General features: G+C 35.8%; 2 protein-coding genes across 13 annotated transcripts in view; one reads left to right on the top strand and one right to left on the bottom strand.

Moving 5' to 3' along the window:
- Window positions 1–9,627, bottom strand: part of mbd6 (methyl-CpG binding domain protein 6) — a 61,166-nt gene extending 51,539 nt beyond the window's left edge. For all 8 annotated transcript variants that reach the window (XM_061888975.1, XM_061888983.1, XM_061888979.1 and 5 more), the window contains exons 1-2: window positions 9,436–9,627; window positions 3,076–3,237 (exon numbers count right to left, since the gene is read on the bottom strand). The gene's annotated coding sequence lies outside the window, so the exon portion shown is untranslated. The remainder of the gene's footprint in view (window positions 1–3,075; window positions 3,238–9,435) is intronic.
- Window positions 9,628–10,772: 1,145 nt separating this feature from the next.
- Window positions 10,773–22,235, top strand: part of stac3 (SH3 and cysteine rich domain 3) — a 34,078-nt gene continuing 22,615 nt past the window's right edge. For 3 of the 5 annotated variants that reach the window (XM_061889861.1, XM_061889858.1, XM_061889862.1), the window contains exons 1-3: window positions 10,773–11,476; window positions 14,730–14,759; window positions 16,389–16,467. In XM_061889861.1, coding sequence (XP_061745845.1) covers window positions 14,752–14,759; window positions 16,389–16,467 — 87 coding nt within the window. In that variant the 5' untranslated portion in view covers window positions 10,773–11,476; window positions 14,730–14,751. The remainder of the gene's footprint in view (window positions 11,477–14,729; window positions 14,760–16,388; window positions 16,468–22,235) is intronic. The other 2 variants (XM_061889859.1, XM_061889860.1) reach the window with 2 other exon arrangements.

Genomic DNA, 22,235 nt, shown 5'->3' with positions numbered 1-22,235 from the left:
CTAACTACGGCAAGAGATAAGCTGGCTTCTAGGTCAACACAAAACACTTGAGTTTGTAATACACAATACCAATCTGTAGTGAGTGAAAACCATCAATATACAATCATATTACAGTAGGTGTAAAGTATTATTTTATTATTTTGTTAGTACACAGCTAGCCAGTGTATGTAGTGTACTTGTACTAACACGCATGACGTGCTGTGTGTATCACGCAAGTGAGTATGGAAGTATCCTTGGGGCCAAACTATCTGCAAAGACATATCTCCATCTGTGCATCTGGAATATCATCCACATGTCCCTTTTCTAATTTGTGTGTCTGTATCTCAATTTGTCTGTGTGTATTTAGATCCGAAACATGCTAATTGGTGTGTCTGTATCTCAATTTGTGTGTGTGTGTAATCAGATCCACGCGTGCTAATTTGTGTGTCTGTATATCAATTTGTGTGCGTGTAATCAGATCCGCGCGTGCTAATTTGTGTGTCTGTATCTCAATTTGTGTTTGCGTAATCAGATCCGCACGTGCTAATTTGTGTGTCTGTATCTCAATTTGTGTGTGGGTAATCAGATCTGCACGTGCTAATTTGTGTGTCTGTATCTCAATTTGTGTGTGTGTGTAATCAGATCTGCGCGTGCTAATTTGTGTGTCCGTATCTCAATTTCTGTGTGGGTAATCAGATCCGCATGTAATAATTTGTGTGTCTGTATCTAGTTTGTGTGTGTTATCAGAGCTGGGTGTGCTAATTTTTGTATCAGTATCTCAATTTGTGTGACTGTAATCAGATCCGCAGGTGCTAATTTGTGTGTCTGTATCTCAATTTGTGTGTGTGTGTGTGTAATCAGATCTGCATGTGCTAATTGTTGTGTCCGTATCTCAATTTGAGTGTGGGTAATCAGATCCGCATGTAATAATTTCTGTGTCTGTATCTAGTTTGTGTGTGTAATCAGAGCTGTGTGTGCTAATTTGTGTGTCTGTATCTCAGTTTGTGTGTGTGTGTAATCAGATCCACGTGTGCTAATTTGTGTGTCTGTGTCTCAATTTGTGTGTGTGTGTGTAATCAGAGCCGCACGTGCTAATCTGTGTGTCTGTATTTCAATTTGTGTGTGTGTGTAATCAGATCTGCGTCTGCTAATTTGTGTGTCCGTATCTCAATTTGTGTGTGGGTAATCCGATCCGCATGTAATAATTTGTGTGTCTGTATCTGGTTTGTGTGTGTAATCAGAGCTGGGTGTGCTAATTTGTGTGTCTGTACCTCAGTTTGTGTGTGTGTGTAATCAGATCCACGCGTGCTAATTTGTGTGCCTGTATCTCAATTTGTGTGTGTTTTATCAGATCCGCACGTGCTAATGTGTGTGTCTGTATCTCAATTTGTGTGTGTGTGTGTAATTAGATCTGCGTGTGCTAATTTGTGTGTCTGTATCTCAATTTGTGTGTGGGTAATCAGATTCGCATGTAATAATTTGTGTCTGTATCTAGTTTGTGTGTGTAATCAGAGCTGTGTGTGCTAATTGGTGTGTCTGTATCTCAGTTTGTGTGTGTGTGTAATCAGATCCACGCGTGCTAATTTGTGTCTGTGTCTCAATTTGTGTGTGTGTAATCAGATCCGCACGTGCTAATTTGTGTGTCTGTATCTCAATTTGTGTGTGTGTGTGTGTGTGTAATCAGATCTGCGTGTGCTACTTTGTGTGTCTGTATCTCAATTTGTGTGTGTGTGTGTGTGTAATCAGATCAGGACGTGCTAATTTGTGTGTCTGTATCCCATTTTGTGTGTGTGTGTGTGTGTGTGTGTAATCAGATCTGCGCGTGCTAATTTGTGTGTGTTTATCTGAATTTTAGTGTGTGTAATTAGAACCGCTTGTGCTAATTTGTGTGTCTGTATCTAGCTTTCTGTGTGTAATCAGAGCTGTGTGTGCTAATTTGTGTGTCTGTATCTGTTTGTGTGTAATCAGATCTGCACGTGCTAATTTGTGTGTCTGTATCTCAATTTGTCTGTGTGTAATCAGATCCACATGTGATAAATTGTGTGTCTGTATCTAGTTTGTGTATGTAATCAGAGCTGCGTGTGCTAATTTGTGTGCCTGTATCTCAATTTGTGTGTGTAATCTGATCCACATGTACGTGTGCTAATATGTGTGTCTGTATCCCAATTTGTGTGTGTAATCTGATCCACTTGTCCGTGTGCCAATTTGTGTGTCTGTCTCAATATTTGTGTGTGTAATAAGATCCATGTGTCCATGTGCTAATTTGTGTGCGTGTAAACAGATCTGTGTTTGCTAATAGTTGTTTCTGAATCTCAATTTGTGTGTGTGTAATCAGATCTGTATGTGCAAATTTATGTGTCTGTATCTCAATTTGTGTGCATTTAACCCGATTTTTGTGAAGCAGGAAATCTGAAGGTGTAAAAGACGTGTCTGGAACTTCACCTTTCCCTCTACTCCCCACTTGTGTTATTCACCTTTCCTTCTACTACAAAAATTAGTACACGTACACAGATTGAGATGCAGACACACCAATTAGTACACAGACACAATGAATCACACTACAGATACAGATTGAGATACACAAAATGAGTACACTGACACAATGAATCAGATTACAGACACACAGATTGAGATACACACAAATTAGTACACAGACACAATGAATCAGATTACAGACACACAGATTGAGATACAGACACACAATTAGTACACAGACACAATGAATCATATTACAAACAGACAGATTGAGATACAGACACAATTAGTACACAGACACACAATTAGTACACAGACACAATGAATCATATTACAGACACACAGATTGAGATACAGACACACAATTAGTACACAGACACAATGAATCATATTACAAACACACAGATTGAGATACAGACACACAATTAGTACACAGACACACAATTAGTACACAGACACAATGAATCAGATTACAGACACACAGGTTGAGATACAGACACACAATTAGTACACAGACACAATGAATCAGATTACTGATGCACAGATTGAGATACGTGTCTGCAACAAACACTTCCATAAGTGAGGTTTAGGTTGAGGAGTGTGAAAGCGCCCGCAGCGTACCTTGTCATCTTTGGGAAGCCAGGCTCCGGTTTGGGCTAGGGTATGGACTGTCTGAGGAACATGCTGCTGCTGGTGTAAGCTTCACCTCCAAAAGTGTGCAGAAGATGTGTCCGTCCTCACTTCATGTCCGACAGAGCTGGGCTGAGAAGGACTGGATGAGTTCTGCAGAAGAAAGGTGGAGGGGATGAAGTAAGCAGGGAAGTAGGAGTGTGGCAGGTTGGGGGCCAACGTACAAGATGCCATGCAAAGCCATGCACAGGAGATATACAAGTTTAGCAATTGGAAGGTGTGTTTGGTCCACAGGCCCGTGTGGTAGCGTGTGTCCGGCTGCATCCTCACTGTTGGCCTCAACGCACTTTTTCTGGCTATTTATGCAGGAACAGCTTTTTCACCCCAAGGGGAGATATTTTGTCTTAAATCGAAGATTTCAAGAAAAGCTGTACTTCTGTAGGATTATAGCCAATTTAAATGACCACGTTGCTTTGGAACATTCCATATACAAGTGAATGAAGGGAATACTTAGTCAACAGCCATGCATGTCACACTAAGGGTGGCCCAATAAACATCGCCAAAACTGTCATAAACATGTGCCATATAGTGAAACCACACTAAACAACACTGTCATAAACATGTGCCATATAGTGAAACCACACTAAACAACACTGTCATAAACATGTGCCATATAGTGAAACCACACTAAACAACACTGTCATAAACATGTGCCATATAGTGAAACCACACTAAACAACACTGTCATAAACATGTGCCATATAGTGAAACCACACTAAACAACACTGTCATAAACATGTGCCATATAGTGAAACCACACTAAACAACACTGTCATAAACATGTGCCATATAGTGAAACCACACTAAACAACACTGTCATAAACATGTGCCATATAGTGAAACCACACTAAACAACACTGTCATAAACATGTGCCATATAGTGAGACCACACTAAACAACACTGTCATAAACATGTGCCATATAGTGAAACCACAATAAACAACACTGTCATAAACATGTGCCATATAGTGAAACCACACTAAACAACACTGTCATAAACATGTGCCATATAGTGAAACCACACTAAACAACACTGTCATAAACATGTGCCATATAGTGAAACCACACTAAACAACACTGTCATAAACATGTGCCATATAGTGAAACCACACTAAACAACACTGTCATAAACATGTGCCATATAGTGAAACCACACTAAACAACACTGTCATAAACATGTGCCATATAGTGAAACCACACTAAACAACACTGTCATAAACATGTGCCATATAGTGAAACCACACTAAACAACACTGTCATAAACATGTGCCATATAGTGAAACCACACTAAACAACACTGTCATAAACATGTGCCATATAGTGAAACCACACTAAACAACACTGTCATAAACATGTGCCATATAGTGAAACCACACTAAACAACACTGTCATAAACATGTGCCATATAGTGAAACCACACTAAACAACACTGTCATAAACATGTGCCATATAGTGAAACCACACTAAACAACACTGTCATAAACATGTGCCATATAGTGAAACCACACTAAACAACACTGTCATAAACATGTGCCATATAGTGAAACCACACTAAACAACACTGTCATAAACATGTGCCATATAGTGAAACCACACTAAACAACACTGTCATAAACATGTGCCATATAGTGAAACCACACTAAACAACACTGTCATAAACATGTGCCATATAGTGAAACCACACTAAACAACACTGTCATAAACATGTGCCATATAGTGAAACCACACTAAACAACACTGTCATAAACATGTGCCATATAGTGAAACCACACTAAACAACACTGTCATAAACATGTGCCATATAGTGAAACCACAATAAACAACACTGTCATAAACATGTGCCATATAGTGAAACCACACTAAACAACACTGTCATAAACATGTGCCATATAGTGAAACCACACTAAACAACACTGTCATAAACATGTGCCATATAGTGAAACCACACTAAACAACACTGTCATAAACATGTGCCATATAGTGAAACCACACTAAACAACACTGTCATAAACATGTGCCATATAGTGAAACCACACTAAACAACACTGTCATAAACATGTGCCATATAGTGAAACCACACTAAACAACACTGTCATAAACATGTGCCATATAGTGAAACCACACTAAACAACACTGTCATAAACATGTGCCATATAGTGAAACCACACTAAACAACACTGTCATAAACATGTGCCATATAGTGAAACCACACTAAACAACACTGTCATAAACATGTGCCATATAGTGAAACCACACTAAACAACACTGTCATAAACATGTGCCATGTAGTGAAACCACACTAAACAACACTGTCATAAACATGTGCCATATAGTGAAACCACACTAAACAACACTGTCATAAACATGTGCCATATAGTGAAACCACACTAAACAACACTGTCATAAACATGTGCCATATAGTGAAACCACACTAAACAACACTGTCATAAACATGTGCCATATAGTGAAACCACACTAAACAACACTGTCATAAACATGTGCCATATAGTGAAACCACACTAAACAACAACTGTCATAAACATGTGCCATATAGTGAAACCACACTAAACAACAACTGTCATAAACATGTGCCATATAGTGAAACCACACTAAACAACACTGTCATAAACATGTGCCATATAGTGAAACCACACTAAACAACACTGTCATAAACATGTGCCATATAGTGAAACCACACTAAACAACACTGTCATAAACATGTGCCATATAGTGAAACCACACTAAACAACACTGTCATAAACATGTGCCATATAGTGAAACCACATTAAACAACACTGTCATAAACATGTGCCATATAGTGAAACCACACTAAACAACACTGTCATAAACATGTGCCATATAGTGAAACCACACTAAACAACACTGTCATAAACATGTGCCATATAGAGAAACCACACTAAACAACACTGTCATAAACATGTGCCATATAGTGAAACCACACTAAACAACACTGTCATAAACATGCGCCATATAGTGAAACAACACTAAACAACACTGTCATAAACATGCGCCATATAGTGAAACCACACTAAACAACACTGTCATAAACATGTGCCATATAGTGAAACCACACTAAACAACACTGTCATAAACATGTGCCATATAGTGAAACCACACTAAACAACACTGTCATAAACATGTGCCATATAGAGAAACCACACTAAACAACAGTGTCATAAACATGCGCCATATAGTGAAACCACACTAAACAACACTGTCATAAACATGTGCCATATAGTGAAACCACACTAAACAACACTGTCATAAACATGTGCCATATAGTGAAACCACACTAAACAACACTGTCATTAACATGTGCCATATAGAGAAACCACACTAAACAACACTGTCATAAACATGTGCCATATAGTGAAACCACACTAAACAACACTGTCATAAACATGTGCCATATAGTGAAACCACACTAAACAACACTGTCATAAACATTTGCAATATAGTGAAACCACGCTAAACAACACTGTCACAAACATGTGCCATATAGTGAAACCACACTAAACAACACTGTCATAAACATGTGCCATATAGTGAAACCACACTAAACAACAACTGTCATAAACATGTGCCATATAGTGAAACCACACTAAACAACAACTGTCATAAACATGTGCCATATAGTGAAACCACACTAAACAACAACTGTCATAAACATGTGCCATATAGTGAAACCACACTAAACAACAACTGTCATAAACATGTGCCATATAGTGAAACCACACTAAACAACAACTGTCATAAACATGTGCCATATAGTGAAACCACACTAAACAACAACTGTCATAAACATGTGCCATATAGTGAAACCACACTAAACAACAATGACAAACACATTTCGGAAGAATATTTGCATCGCAACGCAACATAAACACAGTAGAACAAATACCCAGAATTCCCTGCAGTACTAACTCTTACGGGACGCTACACTATCTTATTTGGTACAGGGTGTAATTATAAGTGTGACCACTATATGGCAGTCAAACATAAGAGATAAGACTCAAGTGAACAACACCATTGTTTTAAATGTTCCATTCAAAATATAGAACATTACAGACAGCACTCAAAAATATGTCAAAATGTTTAGTAGTAAATGTTTTAGTTTACTTCTATCTGTCAGTAAGCTCGCCATGAAAGTGCTAAAACTTACGGGTGTAGCGAGTTTACATTATTCACCCAATGTACTTTAGTTATTAGAGTTCCGGTCGGACGTTTTTTCACGGGACACATTTCAGACGTTGTTGTTTCCGGATGAGGAGATGCTGCTCCGTTATTGATTGAAGTAAAGTGTGAATGTCATTAAAACAGTTAGCTCCATCTTTTGACACTTCTTTCACTCCCGTCCTTGCATGCTACACCTCTACAACAAAGATGACGGGGAGAAAACGCGGTCCAAGTGGAGGCACGTAAACAAAACAGTGCATCCTGAAGAGACTGTCAGAAAGTGAATTGAAGATGATGTGTTAAACATCATCTATGCAACATTTTGAGCAAAGAAGCACCATTATATGTTATGTAGATCACAAGGAAGTCTTTTAAATTTAGAAAAGAATCATAATAATATGACTCCTTTAATTTGCCCTATAATTCGGTGCGCCTAATATATGAAAAAAAGATCAAAAATAGACCATTCATGGGCAGTGCACCTTATAATCCAGTGCGCCCTACGCTCCGGAGAATATGGTATATTTGCCGGGTAAAATGATTATTTATTTATTATTGGTCGACTTAAAAGTAATGCACTTAAATAGACCCCCGTTTTAGACCAGTTGATCTGCCGTTTCTTTTCTGCTCTGCCCCCCTCTCCTTCATGGAGGAGGGGGAGGCACAGATTTGGTGACCACAGATGAATCGCTAGCTGTCCAAAGTTGGGACCCAGGGTGGACAACTCATCTGTTCATCAGTTGGGGACGTCCCTGCACTGCTGACCTGTCTCCACTCAAGATGATCTTCTGCTGGCTCCACTCTGGACTGGACTCTCACTATTATGTTAGAGCTGCTATGGACTTGACTCTCACTATTATGTTGGATCCACTATGTAAAACCCGGAGGCACACCACCAGCAGAAATCCTTCAAAAACTAAACTCAGTTGACAGCAAAAAGTCCTCACAATTGTTGGATATGACTTTAAAGCATAACAAGCATGCATGACTAAAGTAGGTGTACTGTCACCACCTGACACATCACACCCTGACTTATTTGGAGCTTCTTTGCGGCTTTCCTGTGTGTAGTCTTTTACTTCTTGTCTTGCACTCCTATTTTGGTGTTTTCTCTTGTTTTGGTATTTTCCTGTAGCAGTTTCATGTCTTCCTTTGAGCAATAATCCCCACACCTGAATGTTTTAGCAATCAAGAATATTTCAGTGCTTGTTATCCTTCTTTGTGGGGACATTGTTGATTGCCATGTCATGTTTGGATGTACTTTGTGGACGCCGTCTTTGCTCCACAGTAAGTCTTTGCTGTCGTCCAGCATTTGGTTTTGTTTACTTTGTAAACTTTGTTCTGCATAGCTTTCCCTAAGCTTCAATGGCTTTTCTTAGGGGCACTCGCCTTTTGTTTACATTTGGTTTAAGCATTAGACACAATTTTACCTTCACGCTGCCTCCCGCTGTTTCCCACATCTACAAAGCAAATAGCTAGCTGCTGCCACCTACTGATATGGAAGAGTATTACAGGGTTACTCTGAGGAGCTCTACACATCACCGACACTCAACAACAACACATCATTTGCGGACTATAATTACTGCTTTCCAAAAAATATTTGTAACCCAAATAGGTGAAATGAGATCATCTCCCACGCCGCGGCACAGTGGTTGATCAGATGCTAAGCTAAGGGCTAAGCTAGCCGTGTAGTGACAGCTGTCAGCCTCTCCAAGCCCGCAATGTGGCCCGCACACCTCCACACTCCACACGGCATTACCGCGTCAGGGCCAGCCCCCGCAGGCGACGTGTAGTCCGGGGCGAGGCGTGCAAGTGTTCGCCTTTAGCGGGAAGAAGCAGGTTAGCATCGGCGAGCTAACGGCTGCTAGGAGATGCTTTCTGACGCTCAAACGTCAAGACGCAGGCTCGCGACTGACGTGTGCGGGTTAAGACGTGACGTGCGCGGCTTAACCGCGGCCGACGTGTGCGGCTTAACCGCGGCCGACGTGCGCGGCTTAAGGCGCGGACAAAAGCGGGCAACGAGGCTCCTTTTTGCGGCTAACAGGGCTAGCATAGTTAGCATAGTTGGTTTGTTTGCAAGTGAGTGCACAATGTTACTTAGCCACGTCGTCGCTCCTCTCTAAGGCCGTCTTCCGTTCCAACGACGTACTCCAACAACCATCACGAGCCATGTAAATCCCCCAAATTCACACTTTTTGTTGTTGTTTTTTTATTATTATTCCACATTCCCACTTTACAAAAAATAATAATGGGAGTTTTCTGTGGCGCATGCGCACCGCCTCGCTGGGAGAGGAGTGTACCCAGCATGCAACGGGAACTTCGGAGCCTTACGTAAAAAACATGAATAACACTTCAGGAAAACATCGTTGCACTTAAGTAACGAACCTGAACAATGTCTACATTTACACATATATTTTTTAAATATTACAATGAGCAAACTGATGAGTTTGTAAATCTGTCACGTTACGTGTAACATGTCATGTGGTTACGTAATCCTGCTGCTCATACAGCGGGGGTGTCCTAACTTTTTCCACACTGGGACCATTGTCATCATTTTCATTTTCTAAACCAATAAAATATTTCTTGTAAAACTTAAGGCTTCCCTCAATGTTGGTGAACACTAAAGGGCCGTCAACACCTCAACTTCAGAAGTTATTTTATTTCATGTTGCCTGCCTGTTTGATTTCAAGTGGCCAAATCCACTTCATTTCATTTGCCCCGCTACTTCAATTATGTGGCCAGCTACTTCATTATAGTGGCTCTCTATATACTTCTAGTTCATGTGTATGTGTTACTGTAAATTACATGCCAATGAAGTACATTATCATTTCTTTCGAAATGTTATTTCTCTTTTGACAGGAACAACAACACATTCAATTGTATGTTTATGAATACTGATACTACATCTGTATCTGATTAAAAATACTACATCTGTATCTGATACAAGTACGACATATGTATCTGATACAACTACTATATCCGTATCTGATACAACTACTATATATATGTATCTTATACCAGTACTACATATGTATCTGATACAAGTACTACATCTGTATCTGATACAACTACTATGTCTGTATCTGATACAACTACTATGTCTGTATCTGATACAACTACTATATCTGCCTCAGATACAAGTACTACATCTGTATCTGATACAAGTACTACATCTGTATCTGATACAACTACTATATCTGCCTCAGATACAAGTACTACATCTGTATCTGATACAAGTACTACATCCGTGTCTGATACAAGTACTACATCCGTATCTGATACAACTACTATATCTGTATCTTTTACAAGTACTACATCTGTATCTGATATAAGTAGTATATGTGTATCTGACAGGGGTAGTATTTGATACAAGTACTATTTTGGGTGTTTGGGCAAGAGAAGTATCCAGTTTCTCCTGGTCCTGGCTGGTCCAGGTCTGAAGTCCGCAGCTGTCCCAAACGCTCACTTTGACACACGGAGACATGAGCTGAGCTCCACATTCACTTGGACACACATAGGCACACACACAAACACACAACCAACATACAACAACCCACAACCAACAACCCACAACCAACAACCAACAACCAACAACCAACAACCAACAACCAACAACCAACAACCAACCAACCAACAACCAACCAACAACCATCAAACAACAACCAACAACCAACAACCAACCAACCAACAACCAACAACCAACAACCAACCAACCAACAACCAACCAACCAACCAACAACCAACAACCAACAACCAACCAACAACCATCAACCAACAACCAACAACCAACCAACAACCAACAACCAACCAACCAACAACCATCAACCAACAACCAACCAACAACCATCAACCAACAACCAACCAACCAACAACCATCAACCAACAACCAACCAACAACAACAACACCTGCTGTCTTTCTGACCTTGCGACAAGCAGACAGGAAGTCACCTGCGATACAAGACCTGGGCCAGTAGGAAGTGTTTTTGTGACCAGGTGGTCCAGGAGTCCTGAGGTGGGCCAAGGTGGTCCAGGAGTCCTGAGGTGGGCCAAGGTGGTCCAGGAGTCCTGAGGTGGGCCAAGGTGGTCCAGGAGTCCTGAGGTGGGCCAAGGTGGTCCAGGAGTCCAAGAGCAGCTGAAGGTACAAACTATAAACACTAAAGATATATTTTTTACATTTGCATTTATTTTGAAAACATAATTTCAATATGTTGATATATTTGTCTTACTTGCTGATATAAAACCTTGCTAAATGTTACAAATATACGTTGTACTGCAAAAGGAATATTATAATACTGATAAAATCACATTACTGTTATGAATGTTACTGTACATGTACTACATATTATAGGTAATATTGATGTATTGATCATTTTTCTAAACATTGTAAATAATGTATTTTTTTACCTTTGATTTGAATAGTAATGCCATTGTAAATGTTCACACACACACACACACACACACACACACATATATATATATATATATATATATATATATGTGTATATATATGTGTGTATATATGTATATATGTATGTATATATATATATATATATATGTATGTATATATATATATATATATACATACATATATATATATATATATGTATGTATCAGAAAACAGTCTAACTGTATACATTTTCAAATATTTCTGTGTACTTTTAAAACATTATTTCAAAATCTAAACATTGAAATATTATTTTTATTTCATTTCTCTTAATGATACAGAATATTGATAAATTGCAATGCTAAAAGTATAAGTATTACTTAAAAGAGAATATAATAATACTAAAAAACATATTACTACGGTACATGTACTATATATTTTGGTTTTTGTACTACTATGACTATTACTGTACACCATGTACTGTATATATTGTTGAAGTACTACTATAACTATTACAGTACATGTACTGTATATATTGTTGTAGTAGTACGATGACTATTACTGTAAATGTACTCTATATATTGTTGTAGTACTACTATGACTTTTACTGTACACCATGTACTGTATATATTGTTGTAGTACTACTATGACTATTGCTGTACATGTACTTTATACATTGTTGTAGTATTACTATGACTATTACTGAACATGTACTGTATATATTGTTGTAGTACTACGATGACTATTACTGTACATGTACTCTATATATTGTTGTAGTACTACGATGACTATTACTGTACATGTACTCTATATATTGTTGTAGTACTACTATGACTATTACTGTACACCATGTACTGTATATATTGTTGTAGTACTACGATGACTATTACTGTACATGTATTCTATATATTGTCGTAGTACTACTATGACTATTACTGTACATGTACTCTATATATTGTTGTAGTACTACTATGACTATTACTGTACACCATGTACTGTATATATTGTTGTAGTACTATGATGACTATTACTGTACATGTATTCTATATATTGTCGTAGTACTACGATGACTATTACTGTACACCATGTACTGTATATATTGTTGTACTACTACGATGACTATTGCTGTACATGTACTCTAAATATTGTTGTAGTACTACTATGACTATTGCTGTACATGTACTTTATACATTGTTGTAGTATTACTATGATTATTACTGAACATGTACTGTATATATTGTTGTAGTACTACGATGACTATTACTGTACATGTACTGTATATGTGAAGTCAAGTGAATTCTATTTATATAGCGCTTTTCTCCAGTGACTCAAAACCATAGTGAAAGCCAACATGTAAGTGACATTTAAAGCAGTGAGGGTGGTACTACACTGGCAGCAGTGACATTTAAAGCAGTGAGGGTGGTACTACACTGGCAGCAGTGACATTTAAAGCAGTGAGGGTGGTACTACACTGGCAGCAGTGACATTTAAAGCAGTGAGGGTGGTACTACACTGGCAGCAGTGACATTTAAAGCAGTGAGGGTGGTACTACACTGGCAGCAGTGACATTTAAAGCAGTGAGGGTGGTACTACACTGGCAGCAGTGACATTTAAAGCAGTGAGGGTGGTACTACACTGGCAGCAGTGACATTTAAAGCAGTGAGGGTGGTACTACACTGGCAGCAGTGACATTTAAAGCAGTGAGGGTGGTACTACACTGGCAGCAGTGACATTTAAAGCAGTGAGGGTGGTACTACACTGGCAGCAGTGACATTTAAAGCAGTGAGGGTGGTACTACACTGGCAGCAGTGACATTTGAAGCAGTGAGGGTGGTACTACACTGGCAGCAGTGACATTTAAAGCAGTGGGGGTGGTACTACACTGGCAGCAGTGACATTTAAAGCAGTGAGGGTAGTACTACACTGGCAGCAGTGACATTTAAAGCAGTGAGGGTGGTACTACACTGGCAGCAGTGACATTTAAAGCAGTGAGGGTGGTACTACACTGGCAGCAGTGACATTTAAAGCAGTGAGGGTGGTACTACACTGGCAGCAGTGACATTTAAAGCAGTGAGGGTGGTACTACACTGGCAGCAGTGACATTTAAAGCAGTGGGGGTGGTACTACACTGGCAGCAGTGACATTTAAAGCAGTGAGGGTAGTACTACACTGGCAGCAGTGACATTTAAAGCAGTGAGGGTGGTACTACACTGGCAGCAGTGACATTTAAAGCAGTGAGGGTGGTACTACACTGGCAGCAGTGGCATTTAAAGCAGGGTGGTACTACACTGGCAGCAGTGACATTTAAAGCAGTGAGGGTGGTACTACACTGGCAGCAGTGGCTTTTAAAGCAGGGTGGTACTACACTGGCAGCAGTGACATTTAAAGCAGTGAGGGTGGTACTACACTGGCAGCAGTGGCATTTAAAGCAGTGAGGGTGGTACTACACTGGCAGCAGTGACATTTAAAGCAGTGAGGGTGGTACTGCACTGGCAGCAGTGACATTTAAAGCAGTGAGGGTGGTACTACACTGGCAGCAGTGACATTTAAAGCAGTGAGGGTGGTACTACACTGGCAGCAGTGACATTTAAAGCAGTGAGGGTGGTACTACACTGGCAGCAGTGACATTTAAAGCAGTGAGGGTGGTACTACACTGGCAGCAGTGACATTTAAAGCAGTGAGGGTGGTACTACACTGGCAGCAGTGACATTTAAAGCAGTGAGGGTGGTACTACACTGGCAGCAGTGACATTTAAAGCAGTGAGGGTGGTACTACACTGGCAGCAGTGACATTTAAAGCAGTGAGGGTGGTACTACACTGGCAGCAGGCGGCTCAAGTGTCTTGCCCAAGGACACAATGGGAGTGACTAGGATGGCGGAGGCGGGGATCGAACCTGGAACCCTCAAGTCGCTGGCACAGCCACTCTACCAATTGAGCTATACCGCCCCATATATTGTTGTAGTACTACTATGGATATTACTGTACTGTACTATGTTTTATTGTCCTAGGTGGAGCAGTGACAACACAAATATGGACCAGTGAGTACACTTCTGATATCAATAATAATAATTTATTCATGAAGTATTTCTATAGGTCGTATATAGTTTTAGGTGAATAATGTGTATTTATATAGTTATTATGATATAGTTTTATGGTGAATAGTGTGTGTTTATATAGTTATTATGATATAGTTTTATGGTGAATAGTGTGTGTTTATATAGTTATTACGTTATAGTTTTATGGTGAATAGTGTGTGTTTATATAGTTATTACGTTATAGTTTTATGGTGAATAGTGTGTGTTTATATAGTTATTATGATATAGTTTTATGGTGAATAGTGTGTGTTTATATAGTTATTATGTTATAGTTTTATGGTGAATAGTGTGTGTTTATATAGTTATTACGTTATAGTGAAATAGTTGTTTTGATGTAGTTGTATAGTTAATGTAAATAGTGTTGTGTTGTGTACATAAAGTACAAGTTGGTGGTAACTTTTGTGTATAAATAAATAAAAGTGTGTGGAAAGGAGATGTGTTTTATTGTGATGTCATCAAATACATGTTTATAAATATTTATTGTTGTCACTGTGAGTGTAACATTGTTGTGGTGATGATCAGTGTTGTGAGTGTAACATTGTTGTGGTGATGATCAGTGTTGTGAGTGTAACATTGTTGTGGAGATGATCAGTGTTGTGAGTGTAACATTGTTGTGGTGATGATCAGTGTTGTGAGTGTAACATTGTTGTGGTGATGATCAGTGTTGTGAGTGTAACATTGTTGTGCTGATGATCAGTGTTGTGAGTGTAACATTGTTGTGGTGATGATCAGTGTTGTGAGTGTAACATTGTTGTGGTGATGATCAGTGTTGTGAGTGTAACATTGTTGTGGTGATGATCAGTGTTGTGAGTGTAACATTGTTGTGGTGATGATCAGTGTTGTGAGTGTAACATTGTTGTGGTGATGATCAGTGTTGTGAGTGTAACATTGTTGTGCTGATGATCAGTGTTGTGAGTGTAACATTGTTGTGCTGATGATCAGTGTTGTGAGTGTAACATTGTTGTGGTGATGATCAGTGTTGTGAGTGTAACATTGTTGTGGTGATGATCAGTGTTGTGAGTGTAACATTGTTGTGGTGATGATCAGTGTTGTGAGTGTAACATTGTTGTGGTGATGATCAGTGTTGTGAGTGTAACATTGTTGTGCTGATGATCAGTGTTGTGAGTGTAACATTGTTGTGCTGATGATCAGTGTTGTGAGTGTAACATTGTTGTGCTGATGATCAGTGTTGTGAGTGTAACATTGTTGTGGTGATGATCAGTGTTGTGAGTGTAACATTGTTGTGGTGATGATCAGTGTTGTGAGTGTAACATTGTTGTGGTGATGATCAGTGTTGTGAGTGTAACATTGTTGTGCTGATGATCAGTGTTGTGAGTGTAACATTGTTGTGGTGATGATCAGTGTTGTGAGTGTAACATTGTTGTGGTGATGATCAGTGTTGTGAGTGTAACATTGTTGTGCTGATGATCAGTGTTGTGAGTGTAACATTGTTGTGGTGATGATCAGTGTTGTGAGTGTAACATTGTTGTGCTGATGATCAGTGTTGTGAGTGTAACATTGTTGTGGTGATGATCAGTGTTGTGAGTGTAACATTGTTGTGGTGATGATCAGGGAGGATGACAAGAACTCGGTGGACATCCACGACAACCCCCCCGCCCCCGACAACGTGGTGAGGGAGGACGGTGACACGGTGAGTGTTTACTAACATCAGTACTTACATTGTTACACAATACTAATAGCATCATTACTTCCATTATCACACAATAAAACATTTAGATTATTACACAATAGAACATTGACATGATTACACAATAAAACATTTAGATTATTACACAATAGAACATTAACATGATTACACAATAAAACATTTAGATTATTACACAATAGAACATTTACATTATTACACAATGGAACATGTACATGATTACACAATAGAACATTGACATGATTACACAATAAAACATTTACATTATTACACAATAGAACATTGACATGATTACACAATAAAACATTTACATTATTACACAATAGAACATTGACATGATTACACAATAGAACATTTACATTATTACACAATGGAACATTGACATTATTACACAATAGAACATTGAGATGATTACACAATAGAACATTTACATTATTACACAAAAGAACATTGACATGATTACACAATAAAACATTTAGATGATTACACAATAGAACATTGACATTATTACACAAAAAAACATTTAGATGATTACACAATAGAACAATGACATTATTACACAAAAGAACATTGACATGATTACACAATAAAACATTTAGATGATTACACAATACAACATTGACATTATTACACAAAAAACATTTAGATGATTACACAATAGAACAATGACATTATTACACAATAGAGCATTTACATTATTACACAAAAGAACATTGACATGATTAAACAATAAAACATTTAGATGATTACACAATAGAACATTGACATGATTACACAATAGAACATTTACATTATTACACAATGGAACATGTACATGATTACACAATAGAACATTGACATGATTACACAATAAAACATTTAGATGATTACACAATAGAACATTAACATTATTACACAATAGAACATTGAGATGATTACACAATAGAACATTTACATTATTACACAATAAAACATTTAGATGATTACACAATAGAACATTGACATGATTACACAATAGAACATTGACATGATTACACAATAGAACATTTAGATTATTACACAATGGAACATGTACATGGTTACACAATAGAACATTGACATAATTACACAACACAACATTTAGATGATTACACAATAGAACATTGACATTATTACACAATAGAACATTTACATTATTACACAATGGAACATGTACATGATTACACAATAGAACATTGACATGATTACACAATAAAACATTTAAATGATTACACAATAGAACATTGACATGATTACACAATAGAACATTTACATTATTACACAATGGAACATGTACATGGTTACACAATAGAACATTGACATGATTACACAATAAAACATTTAGATGATTACACAATAGAACATTGACATGATTACACAATAAAACATTTAGATGATTACACAATAGAACATTGACATGATTACACAATAAAACATTTAGATTATTACACAATAGAACATTGACATGATTACACAATAAAACATTTAGATTATTACACAATAGAACATTTACATTATTACACAATGGAACATGTACATGATTACACAATAGAACATTGACATGATTACACAATAAAACGTTCACATTATTACACAATAGAACATTGACATGATTACACAATAAAACATTTATATTATTACACAATAGAACATTGACATGATTACACAATAAAACATTTAGATGATTACACAATAGAACATTGACATTATTACACAATAGAACATTGAGATGATTACACAATAGAACATTTACATTATTACACAATGGAACATGTACATGATTACACAATAGAACATTGACATGATTACACAATAAAACATTTAGATGATTACACAATAGAACATTAACATTATTACACAATAGAACATTGAGATGATTACACAATAGAACATTGACATTATTACACAAAAGAACATTGACATGATTACACAATAAAACATTTAGATGATTACACAATAGAACATTGACATGATTACACAATAGAACATTTACATTATTACACAATGGAACATGTACATGGTTACACAATAGAACATTGACATGATTACACAACAAAACATTTAGATGATTACACAATAGAACATTGACATGATTACACAATAGAACATTTACATTATTACACAATAGAACATTTAGATGATTACACAATAGAACATTGACATTATTACACAATAGAACATTTAGATGATTACACAATAGAACATTTACAATATTACACAATAGAACATTTACATGATTACACAATAGAACATTGACATGATTACACAATAAAACATTTAGATTATTACACAATAGAACATTGACATGATTACACAATAAAACATTTAGATTATTACACAATAGAACATTTACATTATTACACAATGGAACATGTACATGATTACACAATAGAACATTGACATGATTACACAATAAAACGTTCACATTATTACACAATAGAACATTGACATGATTACACAATAAAACATTTATATTATTACACAATAGAACATTGACATGATTACACAATAAAACATTTAGATGATTACACAATAGAACATTGACATTATTACACAATAGAACATTGAGATGATTACACAATAGAACATTTACATTATTACACAATGGAACATGTACATGATTACACAATAGAACATTGACATGATTACACAATAAAACATTTAGATGATTACACAATAGAACATTAACATTATTACACAATAGAACATTGAGATGATTACACAATAGAACATTGACATGATTACACAAAAGAACATTGACATGATTACACAATAAAACATTTAGATGATTACACAATAGAACATTGACATGATTACACAATAGAACATTTACATTATTACACAATGGAACATGTACATGGTTACACAATAGAACATTGACATGATTACACAACAAAACATTTAGATGATTACACAATAGAACATTGACATGATTACACAATAGAACATTTACATTATTACACAATAGAACATTTAGATGATTACACAATAGAACATTGACATTATTACACAATAGAACATTTAGATGATTACACAATAGAACATTTACAATATTACACAATAGAACATTTACATGATTACACAATAGAACATTGACATGATTACACAATAAAACATTTAGATTATTACACAATAGAACATTGACATGATTACACAATAAAACATTTAGATTATTACACAATAGAACATTTACATTATTACACAATGGAACATGTACATGATTACACAATAGAACATTGACATGATTACACAATAAAACATTCACATTATTACACAATAGAACATTGACATGATTACACAATAAAACGTTTATATTATTACACAATAGAACATTGACATGATTACACAATAAAACATTTAGATGATTACACAATAGAACATTGACATTATTACACAATAGAACATTGAGATGATTACACAATAGAACATTTACATTATTACACAATGGAACATGTACATGATTACACAATAGAACATTGACATGATTACACAATAAAACATTTAGATGATTACACAATAGAACATTAACATTATTACACAATAGAACATTGAGATGATTACACAATAGAACATTGACATTATTACACAAAAGAACATTGACATGATTACACAATAAAACATTTAGATGATTACACAATAGAACATTGACATGATTACACAATAGAACATTTACATTATTACACAATGGAACATGTACATGGTTACACAATAGAACATTGACATGATTACACAACAAAACATTTAGATGATTACACAATAGAACATTGACATGATTACACAATAGAACATTTACATTATTACACAATAGAACATTTAGATGATTACACAATAGAACATTGACATTATTACACAATAGAACATTTAGATGATTACACAATAGAACATTTACAATATTACACAATAGAACATTTACATGATTACACAATAGAACATTGACATGATTACACAATAAAACATTTAGATTATTACACAATAGAACATTGACATGATTACACAATAAAACATTTAGATTATTACACAATAGAACATTTACATTATTACACAATGGAACATGTACATGATTACACAATAGAACATTGACATGATTACACAATAAAACGTTCACATTATTACACAATAGAACATTGACATGATTACACAATAAAACATTCATATTATTACACAATAGAACATTGACATGATTACACAATAAAACATTTAGATGATTACACAATAGAACATTGACATTATTACACAATAGAACATTGAGATGATTACACAATAGAACATTTACATTATTACACAATGGAACATGTACATGATTACACAATAGAACATTGACATGATTACACAATAAAACATTTAGATGATTACACAATAGAACATTAACATTATTACACAATAGAACATTGAGATGATTACACAATAGAACATTGACATGATTACACAAAAGAACATTGACATGATTACACAATAAAACATTTAGATGATTACACAATAGAACATTGACATGATTACACAATAGAACATTTACATTATTACACAATGGAACATGTACATGGTTACACAATAGAACATTGACATGATTACACAACAAAACATTTAGATGATTACACAATAGAACATTGACATGATTACACAATAGAACATTTACATTATTACACAATAGAACATTTAGATGATTACACAATAGAACATTGACATTATTACACAATAGAACATTTAGATGATTACACAATAGAACATTTACAATATTACACAATAGAACATTTACATGATTACACAATAGAACATTGACATGATTACACAATAAAACATTTAGATTATTACACAATAGAACATTGACATGATTACACAATAAAACATTTAGATTATTACACAATAGAACATTTACATTATTACACAATGGAACATGTACATGATTACACAATAGAACATTGACATGATTACACAATAAAACATTCACATTATTACACAATAGAACATTGACATGATTACACAATAAAACGTTTATATTATTACACAATAGAACATTGACATGATTACACAATAAAACATTTAGATGATTACACAATAGAACATTGACATTATTACACAATAGAACATTGAGATGATTACACAATAGAACATTTACATTATTACACAATGGAACATGTACATGATTACACAATAGAACATTGACATGATTACACAATAAAACATTTAGATGATTACACAATAGAACATTAACATTATTACACAATAGAACATTGAGATGATTACACAATAGAACATTGACATTATTACACAAAAGAACATTGACATGATTACACAATAAAACATTTAGATGATTACACAATAGAACATTGACATGATTACACAATAGAACATTTACATTATTACACAATGGAACATGTACATGGTTACACAATAGAACATTGACATGATTACACAACAAAACATTTAGATGATTACACAATAGAACATTGACATGATTACACAATAGAACATTTACATTATTACACAATAGAACATTTAGATGATTACACAATAGAACATTGACATTATTACACAATAGAACATTTAGATGATTACACAATAGAACATTTACAATATTACACAATAGAACATTTACATGATTACACAATAGAACATTGACATGATTACACAATAAAACATTTAGATTATTACACAATAGAACATTGACATGATTACACAATAAAACATTTAGATTATTACACAATAGAACATTTACATTATTACACAATGGAACATGTACATGATTACACAATAGAACA

This window comes from Nerophis ophidion, linkage group LG27 (genome assembly GCF_033978795.1).
Source record: "Nerophis ophidion isolate RoL-2023_Sa linkage group LG27, RoL_Noph_v1.0, whole genome shotgun sequence".
In the NCBI taxonomy this organism is placed as follows: domain Eukaryota; kingdom Metazoa; phylum Chordata; class Actinopteri; order Syngnathiformes; family Syngnathidae; genus Nerophis; species Nerophis ophidion.
This window is presented reverse-complemented; position numbering and strand designations above follow the sequence as displayed.